The sequence below is a fragment of the Equus quagga genome, chromosome 12 (genome assembly GCF_021613505.1).
Source record: "Equus quagga isolate Etosha38 chromosome 12, UCLA_HA_Equagga_1.0, whole genome shotgun sequence".
Lineage (NCBI taxonomy): Eukaryota > Metazoa > Chordata > Mammalia > Perissodactyla > Equidae > Equus > Equus quagga.
Window position 1 is genome coordinate 21,049,809 of NC_060278.1, and position 12,243 is coordinate 21,062,051.

General features: G+C 42.3%; 1 protein-coding gene across 2 annotated transcripts in view; it reads right to left on the reverse strand.

Annotated features, from left to right (window-relative positions):
• Nucleotides 1-5,527: 5,527 nt before the first annotated feature.
• Nucleotides 5,528-12,243, reverse strand: part of CDC123 (cell division cycle 123) — a 55,780-nt gene continuing 49,064 nt past the window's right edge. For both annotated transcript variants that reach the window (XM_046680013.1, XM_046680012.1), the window contains 3 exons: nt 10,089-10,217; nt 6,378-6,515; nt 5,528-5,776 (listed from right to left, as the gene is read on the reverse strand). In XM_046680013.1, coding sequence (XP_046535969.1) covers nt 5,750-5,776; nt 6,378-6,515; nt 10,089-10,217 — 294 coding nt within the window. In that variant the 3' untranslated portion in view covers nt 5,528-5,749. The remainder of the gene's footprint in view (nt 5,777-6,377; nt 6,516-10,088; nt 10,218-12,243) is intronic.

Below are 12,243 nucleotides of genomic sequence, written 5' to 3' on the forward strand. Positions count from 1 at the left end.
GTCCTAGGGGTACACAAAATGGATTACGGCTTCTTGGAGCTGGATCTGAATTTTGGAAAATTCTGAACCAAGTCTGATGAATAAGAAAAAAAAAGTGATTTAGAGCTGTATACTACTTTTTGTCAAAAAACAAGGTATTGAATAAAGATAGATTTTCTTCTGTGGCTTATAAGTGGATCGGACGGGACTTCCAAAAAGACTCAGAAAAAGGTTTTGGAGTGGCAAAAATAAGTGTATCGTTCTCTAAAGCAGCTGCTTTCAAGGATAACACCCATTCCTGTGAATAATCAGATGGCTCCTTGAAAAACAATCGGAGTTATTGCTTTAACAACATAGTATGTCTTGAAAGAGAGCTGTTACAATCCATCACCAGAACTCGCTTCTGTAAGTACAATGTGACCTTCTGACCCCATCTGTCATGGTTCTTGATGTGTCAGCTTAGCGGCTACTGTCCCCAGTTATTCAAACACTAGTCTAGGTGCTGATGAGGAGAGACTTTTGCAGATGTAATTAAAGTCCCTATCAGTTAACTTTAAGGGAGATTATCCTGGTGGGCCTGACTTAATCAGTTGGAGGGCTTTAAAAGCAGGACTGAGGATTTCCTGAGAGAGAGAAGAAATTCCACCTGCTGACAAGAGCTTTGGCCCCTGCTGGTGGAGGTCCAGCCTGCTCGAGACTTTGGGCTGACTAGCTCAGCCAGCCCCTCTCAATTGCAGAAATCAATTCCTTGTAATCAAGTCCTCATTTACACACACATGAATGTATGTATCTACTTACATATACGTGTGTGTATATATACATACACACATAGTAAGGAGATTTTATAACATGTCTATGTATGTACATATGAATCTCGTACTGGTTCTGCGTCTCTGGTTGAATTCTAATACACGGTTTCCTTTGTTTATGTGCGCTGACAAATTGCTCTCTTAGGGGGGATGTACTATAAATGAATTAATTACATAAACACCATTGTGAGACACTGTATTTAAGTTAAAACTAAAGCTCTACTTTTCTGAGGTACACATAAAATGGCTCCATTCTTACGCCTGCAGAAGCCTTGGCTATTATCCTACGTGGCTTTAGCCCAGGGGTTCTTAATCTGGCGTTTATGACCCCCTCAAATTGTGTGTAAAATTTTCTGAGGAGCGTCCCTAACTTTCACTGGATTCTCAGAGAAACTCCTTTCTCCTCAAATTATTAAGAATGGCCGTAGCTTATTTTGTTGTTTATACTCAGTTCCCTAAGGCTTGATTGTCCATACGCTATGAATGGGTAGTTGGGTCCCCAGCTGCTTGTCTTGTTCCAAAATTATTGCTGACGTTTTATACATTTGTTTTTCGAAAAGAGGGAGCAAGCCACTTGTAATGAGCAGGAGAAATTCCGTTTAAGTCTTTACTTGATTGAAAGTCCATAAATACATGGTGAGATAACGCCCCTAAGAACTCTACACGTTAAACATGAGTCTCAAATAGGCAAGAAAATCAGCGATGAAGAAAGTACAACTTAAGTCATCCTTACTTCATACTGAGGCTTTGACAAAACTAACGATCAATTAGAGAATCTCAAAATAATTATATAGCTAAATATTATTAAACTTCTGTTGTGTGGAGAGATTTATACTGAGTACATAAAAATCAGTAAGAACCACTGGTCTAATTTCACATTAAACACCCACAGTAGGGCTTTTAACAAATCAAAAGATTACTACTCACAATATGTAAGAACACTATTTTAATCTTATTCAACTCCTTAGCAGTATCCCACAGAGTTGAACATAAGCCTCTCCTGGTTTTCTTTCCCAATTTGCCGTGACTTTTCAGTCGACTCCTACTTTCTGCACAAGTGCTAATTGTTGGATTTCCCCCAGAAAAGCCTTGGGCCTCTTCTAAGTAATCTCATCCATTCCAATGGTTTAAATGCTAATATGTGCTAACTCCCCCAATTTTTATTTCTAGCCCAAACTACCTTTTAAATTCTATCCACTTGTCTCTTAACATCTTTCTCTGGATAAGTCAGTGGAATCTCAAATTCTTCATGTCCAAGAGCATCTTGATTTCTCTCCCTGGTTCCTCTTTTAGTCTTTCCCATTCTTAGAAAAACAGCATCACCTTCCACCTGGCAGCTCAAATCAGAAACCTCAGCATCCCTCCCCATGCCTCCTTTTCCTTCACGCCCACATCGTCACTGCTTCCTTTCAACTGTATCCCCAACCATTCTGCCTCATCTCCTCTCAATGCCACCCCCGGAGCAAAGCCACTATTATCAGCAGTAGGCACCGTTCTCCTAACTGATCTGCTTTCCACACAGAAACCAGAGTAACACTTCACAACCCTCAATCAAATTATGTCTTTCCTTCGCTTAAACCTCCCAGTGGCTTCCCACCTCACTGGAGAAGGAAATCCCAACATCTTACCACCGGCAAAAGGCCCTGCCCATTTCTCCCCTCACCCAGTGGTCTTCTTGAGTTGCTGCAACTCTCCCAAGGCCCTTCTCACCTCAGGTGCATGCTCCTGTGTGGAAGACTCGCCCCTCTTCACGTGGCTGGTTTCTTCTCATCCTCAGGTCTCAGCCTAGCTACGGCCTCCCAAGAGATTCCTTCTCACACCAAAGTCCATGTCTGTCTCATTCTTCGTCTTTACTGTGCCCTGCTCATCACAATTTCTCTCTCTTCCTTTACTTGTTCATCATGGTGTACTATATTGTTAGATCTATGAAGGCAGGAACCTTCGGGATGTATACACAGCAGCTAATGCTGTCCTGGACCCAAGAAATATTACCGAATGAATGAGCCACTGCGGCTGTCTTCTTACCTTCATGCTCCACTCGCTAGTTTTTCAAACAGCCTACATGCATTTAGAAGTGTTATTTTGGTTTTCCTTGAGTGGAAAAAGGAGCCATTTGAATGCCTTCTCTCTTAAGGAAATCAGTGCCAGCCTCACTGCCCAACATGGGGCTTTCAGCTGTGTCTTCAACTGCCTTTTGACCAGGTCCTCTATTCCTCTGCCTCCAGCCTCTTCACGTGCACACTAATCGACCTGCCCCGTGTAGGAGCGGTGAGGCTAGCATCACTTATTTTCTTAGCATACTTACTGAAACTGTTTTCTATGAGCCAAGACCACACGTGACTGAAACAACTTTCAGTTAAAGAGGAATTGTGTCTTTGAAATGTCTAAAAATGGCTAAGTCGCCTCTCAAGATCAGCCTGGTTAATATAAACATGAAATTGAATTAATCTTTCAGAGACTGTTATTTCTTCATTTAATTTCTACTCCTCTACATACAAATGCATGAGATGAATTTGTACTTACTTTTATTTAAAAAACAATTTCTTTTTTGAAAATTCTATTATTAAAAGAATAATTTGTCCTAGTTGAAACTTATCTATAAAAAATATCAGGCTAAAGCCTTAGCTTAGAGAAAAGCATTAAACTAGAAGTCCCTTTGTGGTCCTGATTCTGCTACAATAAAGATTTTGGACAAGTCTTACTCCCCCTGGCAGCATTTTTCTCCACTGTTAAAAAAGGAAGGAAATTAGAGAGGGACGGAGTAGGGGGAGGGAAAGAAAAGAAAGAAACTGGGCCGAATGATCTCTGAAGTCCCTTTCCACTCAAAATTCTCTCAATTCTGTTAAAAAGAACTTGCCTTTAGTATACAGAGGTCTGCAAAGCATAATGATGGTAACACTGACCATTTGTTGGGGGGCTTATTATGTACAATGCATGGGTGTATGAAAAGTTTTACACGGGATATCTCATTTAACAGATCATGAACTTATCCTTATCATCCTCCCACTTTATAAGGGAAGAAAACAAACCTGAGCCAAAGCAACTCAGTCGCATAAGGTTTCTGTTTGTTTTTTTCACAGACACGATCCTCAATTACCAAAAAAAGAAATGGCTGAGTAGACAGGAAAAAATTATGAACTCAGAAAATGCAAATGAAAATGACTTTTTAAAATAGGACATCTGGCAAAGTCCGCTGTGCGGAGGCCCATGTACATGCCACTGCCTGCAGGACCAAGTAAACACGTTTATCCCAACCCGCCAGGACCACAGCTGCCACGTCCGCTCTGCAGAGGCAGGACTTCCGGACCGCGATAAGGAATCATAAGTATTCACTTTACAATTCAAGCACAAGCCTGAGGCATCTCAAAGAAAGAAGAGAGAGTGCCAACAAAATAAAAGGGTAATTCCAAACTAATCTTTAGGCGGGCATAAATGATATTTGAACTCAGGGGACTATTTCCTCATATTATCCTATATTTAATATTAACATCAGGATAATCAACTAAAATTAAATATACTAAGGAAACGACATACAAAAACCACATTTTTGAAAGGAAAGTGAGAGTTGAACTCAATAATTTCCTCAGGAAAATTTAATGTTTTACACCACTAATTGCACTGTTGATGAAATATTTGCCAAGTTTTGTCTCAGTCTTTTTATTATATGTAGCCTGGATTTTTAAAATTAGTCTCAAATATATTTACCTTTTTTTTTGACTGGTAAAGTACCATCTTGGCAAATCCAGCTTCCAGAGCCAGGCTCACGATAATAAACCCCTCCATTCTGAATTAACAGACACTCATGTGTGGTTTTAAAAAAAATGAAAATATTTTTAAAGCACCTGTACCTCCAACAGTTGGCCTCAGAAATGGCATTTGATATACTGAGTACAAAGATTCCAACTGGATCTCTGTATTTTGCATTTCAAATACTAATATCAAATTACTGGAACAGAAAAACCACACAAAAAGCTACAGAATTTGAGATAACCAAAAAAGAAGTGATATCTTTCATCATTATGCATAATCTGCCTTGACTCCACAGGGAGGGGAAGGTCTGCCCTTTGTGTCTCCCTCCCGGCAGCACTCGCATGTGCTCTCCTGTGACGAGAAACGCACCTCCAACTCGTGTTCTTTGATACCACATTAGATGGGAACCCTGGGAACCTGTAACGTCTGTTTCCTTCAAATTGCTCCACGATATAAAATAAGACATCAAGGACACTTGGCAGGGCATCTTGGCACAGTCAGTGCTGAGTAAATTAGCCATCAGCTCATCAATGAGGGCACTGAACAATAATTACTGGAATGGTGGCCTCAAAAAGTAAATCTATCTCCCCAAAATTCCGGTATTTTTTTTAAAAGGCCAAATTGTAATTAAATCTGTGATTGTTTTACTAATGTATACTAAGATGGTTGTAATATACTGAAATTTTCATGATTATCTGATAGTCTGAGAGGCCTGTATTCTTTTAGCTATCCCCAAACTGAAGTTAAACTGATAGGAAAATTATACGAAAATCCTCAAAGTAGAAAAAATATTTTCTCTAGTAATATAAGATTCTACTTTTTCAGTGGAAAAGTAACGATCAGGAAAGAATCCATTTCTGTATGATAAATACAAATTTGCCCACTACCTGATAGGTGCAAAACCAGCACAAGAAACCTGGGTAAATGGAAACAGACGGAGCCCAAAGGGAAAGGTGTCTCATGGACAGTATTTTATCAGAACGTTATGGTTTCCTGTGTTTAAGATCTATTTATTACGTTATTTTTACAAGTAGCAAAGTCCTTCCATTTTTTTTCCAGCTTAATATACATGAATATAAAAAGCTACTGATTTGCACAGAGCCCGCCCCACCCGCATCCGACGGGGTCAAGAGGAAGCTGGGGACTATGAAGGGCCTCCTGCAGGAGCGGCGGCTTCCTCGGCGACTTGGTCTTGAACTCTAGCACTCCAGTCATTCATCCTCTTGCTGATTTCTTTTCTGTCAAAGGAAACCGAGACTACATTAAGACAGCACATTCCAACTGAGATATCTGTGCAGCCAAGATCACTTTTTCTGTCAGCAAGTGTAATTTTCTAGAGGCCTTGGCAAAAGATGTGGTTGAAAATTATCATGGAAAAACATGCCTTAACTAATTTGTTAAACTAGTTTATCACTATGGCTCTGGGGTAATCACCCGATTACCCTCAGGTATCTGAATATTTTCTTCTTTTTCTTTCATACGTACAAACGTTCCCACCCAGAAACCCACACACAAATACAAATATTCACATTTCCCCTTAAGGAAGTGATCTCCACTTAGCCCTGTCTACGCACTTTCTCCAAAATTAGAAGTATTATAAAAGTTATTCAAAAAGCATGCCCATCATAAAAACCTTCTGTCATTCTAATAAATTATGAAATAAATTACTCCTTCCGCTCACATCACACACTTCATTATAAAATGATCCAACTCAGTAATTCTGCTCCTTTAATTTATAATCATCACGGAAAAGTCTAGAAGGTATGAGACTAAACTGAAGCATTAACAGCCAGTTTGAAGACAAAGCTGCCCGGCATACTAAATATCCGTATCCTTTACCAGTTTAAGGAAATCTATGAGCTTGTGAGCATCCTCCCCGGTGGAGAGATCCACAAAGTCCTTGGGCAGTCGGTAGCTCAGATAGGGGCTGGGCTGAACTGTCACTTCACTGTTCGTGCAACGGAAAGCTGGAGAATCCTAAAGAGAAAAGAAGGAAAGAGTGTGAGAATTTCTTTTTAAAGTCTATTCTTCAAACTGAAGAAGACTCTAGCATAACAATTTCAACTCTGTGTTCCCTTCTGTACTAGGTAAGGAAGCAAACAAGAGTCTGAGGTAAAGGAAGTCACCAAGATTTTCAAGTTTTTCCACATATTCACTAGAAATTAAAAATAAGGTATCTGAAAACAGCGTCCTCATGGAGAGCCAGGTCAATGCCTAGATGCTACTGGTGCGCAGCCACTGTGGGCTGCAAATGGGTGTGGATCTCTGCCATCCCTGAATGGGCCAGGGGCCTCAGGCTACTTATCTCTGGACTCGAGCAATCTCATACAAACCAGAATATTATAAACATTATCTTTTTTGTGAAGAAGATTGGCCCTGAGCTAACATCTGTTGCCAAGCTTCCTCTTTTTGCTAGAAGAAGATTGTCGCTGAGCTAACATCTGTGCCAATCTTCCTCTATTTTATGGGATGCTTCCACAGCACGGCTTGACGAGTGGTGCTAGGTCCACGCCTGGGATCCGAACCCATGAACCCTGGGCTGCCGAAGCGGAGCACAAATTTAACCACTACACCACTGGGCTGGTCCCAACACAATCATTTTCTACAGGTACAACGTTGAGAAGCACCGCCTTAGAGAATAAAGTTAACAGTGAGGGCAAACGAGTGCTATGAATTCCTAACACTTTCATACTTCTCCGATGTCACTGGACTTCGTATTTCTGTCTCTCTCTCACAACCCACGTAAAACTGCAAATGCAAGTATCGTATTTAATGAGTCTGCACATCCTTCACTGTACTTCTTAGAGTCTTGACACCATATTTACGTGTTGCATTGTGCCGAAAGGATTTCAGAGACAGAGGCCTTGGGTTTGCACTTCCTGGGTGGCAGATACCTAGTGAGGGATGGATGGTGTCCAGCAGAAGGAGACGGGCCAGGAACTTGAACAGAACAGGACTGTGGAGCCCTAGAAAGCAGGCCATATCTTATGACAGACCACTCATCCGAGAAATATTCATAAGATGCCTACTTTGGGCTGGACCTTGTTCTAGGTACGAGAGAGAACCTGGTAAATGAGACTGGCAGACAGCTGGTAAGCAAGAAAACAAATAAATTAACGAGATGATTTCAGATAGCAGAAAGTGTTATAAAACAAAACGACAGGACGCTCTAACAAGAGGAGAAGCACATGGCCTACTTTCCAGGGGTGGTCGGCTAAGACCTGGCTAGGAGGGGACATGGGGGCTGAGAACTGAATAGCACGATGGGGCAGCCTTGTGGGTCTGGGAGCAGCAAGCGACTTTGAAGGCGGTACAGAGATCCTAAGATAGGGCGTTGTGGCTTTGCGGAACAGAAGGCAGGCCAGGTCTCTGAGGAGTGGAAGACAAGCAGGAGGTGACACTGGTGGAAAGGCCAGAGCCAGTTCCTTTTTCCTTTTCTTATCCCCTAACCTCCAATATAATGCTGTTTAAATTAAGAAGAAAGACAGAAGGATTTGGATCATAGAGAGAATCTTGTATACACTGTTTCTGTCCAGTAACTGTGTTCCTCCTATTTAAAAATAACCCCGTGCTGAATAATTTACATTCTCCTTCCTGGACACTCAGATTTAATGGCCCATGACTGTAAGATGCCAGTAGGGATAAAGTTCCTTCATTCGTGAATCTGACAAACAAGAATTGTGCCTGGCACTGTGCTGAGGCCACAGATCTGTGGAGAACAAGAGAGACACTGCCCCGGGGCTCAGAAACTGGGACTCCAAGGCAGGGCCCAGGCACGTCAACAGAAAGTACAACATAGTAGGGGAGTGCCTTGACAGGGAAAATATCAACCTTCGTCCAACCCAGAAAAACAGGGCCCAAGACAGCCCAGGCCACTGTCATGATGAAAAGAAGGATCTCAGAGACGGACAGAAGAAAAGATGCTCACACAGAAGGCAAGGCAGCAGGCAGAAAAGGAGGAAGACACCCGGGAGGGAACATGTGTCATGGGAACCAAGGGAAGAAGGGTCATAAGAAAGAGAGGGTGACACGTTCAAAGCTCGCCAAGTGGCTAAACCAGAGAGGGGCTGTGCATCGCTCCCTGGAATTACCAACAAGGCAGGGGGCCCTGGCCAAGAGCAGTTTCTGTGGAATGGCAGGGCCAGAGGCGAACCTGCAGGAGGGAACAGGTGAGGAGGATAAGAGCCAGCAGGCAGCAAGGAGAAATGACGGAGAAGGAAGTGGCCATGATGACACACAGCCACTGAGCAGTTCCCAAAACAAGTTACATGGCAGAAGGAGGGAAACAAGTCCAATCCCACTTACGTAAAAATCTGTGTGCACACATACCAAAAAATGCCTGGAAAAATACTAACTCAAGGGGTAAGGATGGCTATTTCTACGGGTAGGATTTCAAGGCTTGCCTCTTTCTAATTCTGTTTTTTTAAATGACCATGTAAAAATAAAACTATTTCATAAAAGATATAAAACACTCACAAGATAATAATGAAAAACTCAGGATACATAACTGCACATGTAGTATAATCTCATTTATTTTAAAAAGTTCACACGTATGTACATAGCATGTTATATACCATAATGTAAGCAGTGGTTCTCAAGGTGGTAGGATTATGGGTGATTTCAGAATTTCCTTTAAAATGACCATGTATTACTTTTATAGGCAGAAAAAAGCTTTACAAAGTTGTTGCTTAAATAAAGTATGGCTGTGAAGATGAGGAGGAAGGAGAGAGCGGCCGGGTGAAGACATGGGGTTAAAGAAGGCTTTGTTTTTTTAAGATGGGTGATGTCTGAACGTGGTTAAATCCTAATAGATGGGAGTTGGGAGAAAGGAAGAGACTGGAAAAACAGGAAGAAGAGAAACGACAGCACAGAGTAAGGAGAGAGGAGGGGCGGGCATGCTGGGCGGGCGGGGATGAGACCCGGGAGGAAGGCCGCAGGGAAGTTTGTAGGCTTATGACAATTAAACACAGTGAGTTCTCACCGACAGACGCTCTTTCACTGTGAGAGGGAAGTGAAAGCATCAGCTGAGAGGAAGGAAAGGAATGATGGGATGGAAGGTCTGAGGAGCAGGGAGAAGGTGTGCCACAGCCACTGTGCATACAGAAGAGAAAGCTGACAAGGGATCAAAACCCCGCAGGGAGGGCCCACTTGAAATCTGGGGTCACGACTATGAAGAGACCCCAGTCTGTGCGCCTGGGCAGTTCTCTTCTATCAGCATCAGCAGCCTGCAGCCAGGATCAGAATAAACAGACTCAGGAACTGACCCAGGGTCAAGGTGGGCAGGAGAGGAGGAGCCAAGAAAAAAAAAAATAACTAGGAAAAATATGAATCAGATGGTCATTATTTCTTTCTATAAAGTTAAACGAATGAATCAGCATGCACACTCTTTTTGGATCACTTCCACGGGCATGTAGCTCTGAGTAAATCTGTGTTGTACTCGACATTTCCAAGAGTACAGGCCACTGCCCGTCCAAGTGCCTAAAGAGTAGGCAACAGTTACTTGGTGGATTGAAAGGTTTCCTTTATGTCTGTTATAATTTAACACCTTACCTGCTCCAGAGCGTCTCCTTCGCTAAAATCACCTTTTAGGTTTCTTCCAGATATCAGTTCTTCCCAAGTGAACAACAGTGAGTCTGTTACTTCACCAAATGGATTAAAATCGATTAGCCACACCTTCCCCTGTGGGACAGAGAGAACAATTACTAAGTACAGAACAAAAACAAAGTCTGTGACCTGTCTGATCAGACGTCTTACCAGATGTCTTATCTCCATCTTCTTCATATTATTTTAGCTAAAAGATCATCTTAAAACCCTTATAACTTATTTCAAAAGTGAGTTCCCCCAGGCCCCATCTGAGGACGGGCTGCCTGTCTAAATCAAGCAGCCACAGGTCCAAAGGGAAGGCAGAGAAGGGACCTAGGGGAGAAAAGCCTGACGAAGACACACAAGCCATTTCCTGCCTCAAATCACATGATAGTCTTAAGTCAAGAATCCAAGTAGGAAAAAGGAGAATTTTCCGAGAGCAGAAAGCTTTCAAGGGTGTGTTCAGTGATCGTTCACGAGGCAGCCGGGTGGGGGCAGGAGCCCACAGTTCCCAGGGTGCTCCCGTCCTTACCCCTGAGAGGCTGCAGCTGGGTTTTTGTTTCTTACACATACCAAAAAAAGGTATGGAAATGCTCAGTTTTCTTTCATTTTAATGTAACGTATGTTCGTCTGTGTGGTAGAGCTACTTAATAGCACAGGAAGGAGTGATGAAAAAACATATCAACCTCTGAAGGAACTGCCTATCTTCTCGCATTCTGAGAGGAGGGGTGTGCGCTGTGATGGTTCCAGCCTGGGAAAGAATACTTCTGCCCTGGCCAGACTGAGTTCAGTCAGTCAGCGCATCTTAGCGTAAAGCGGCAGAGCAGTGACACTGCAGGGCTGGGGAATCTGTGAAATGCTGCCGAATGATTAACACCGACACACGGATCCCAGAGAGAGACGTGTTTCCTTGAAACTTTTACCTTTGCTCCTCTTGATTTTTCTCCCTGAAACATGCACATAATTGTACCACTTTGTTGTTGATAATTAGTCTTTCCTGTATATGCACAGTGGCACGTCTTGATCAGACATGTGTGTGTAAAATCACATATGCCTGAGGAAGTGGACTGCTGAGCCAGAGTTACTAACATCCAGCGCTGTTTCTCATCTGGGTTAAAAGAACAATTTGAGAAAGACGAAATGTCTAATTGGGACTTGCTTCAACATCAGAAAGCTCGAGTAGGTGGCAAAGAACCATTACAGGAAGTTTGTACCACACACACCATTTGGGTGAGTTTCTTATTTTATACAATCCCCAGGAGAAACTCTGCAACTCTTCTGTGCCGCTCGAGCTGTTTCCTCATGTCAATTCTGCGCTCACTCGTACATTCTCTGACCGTGTGAAGTAATGTCAGCCATCAATCAACTTCTTGGTATGATATCAGCTTTGCTTTTGGGCGATTACTCAGATGTCCTTGACATACTATATGTTATTTTAATAAAACAGGTATTTTCTAACCTCCAAATCCTTTCTACTTGAGTTTTTATAACCAGTAAAACCATCACATTATTAAAAGAAAAAAAAAAAACTATTGCACCTGTCAATATAGGACTATTAAGCTCTATACTCTAAAAATATGCCATACAGTAAAACACAAACAAAACAAATTAAAAACCAAAAATAGATCCCCACCGTCAGGACTGAGAGCTGACTGTTTGTTCTGTAGTTCAGAAGCCGTTCTCTAGTTTAAAGAAAAATAAAGCCAGCTGTAATCAGGCCTAAAACTATCTAATGGGGGTTTTCAGCAATAACATGTTTTTCATGGGAGATCTCAGGCACAAGACATTCTGAGAAATTCTGTTTTGACGCAATCCATCAGATAAGAGCAGTCACACTCACCTTCCTGTATCTGCCAACTGACCACCCCCAACCCCCACCCACCCAAATAAATCTCTATGCACCAAACAGCGTGCCAGGCACTGGGGCATGAAGATCACTAACACAGAATCCACTCCTTCCAAGAGCTCAGTGCAGACCAGGACGCACACCCCGTGTTTACAGACTATTCGCCACAGCACAGTTTGTGAAAAGACTTAGAAACAGGCTACGTGTTCATCGACAGGGAAACGGCTAAATAAACTACACTTCCATCCACAAAATGAAAGATAATGCTATTGTAAG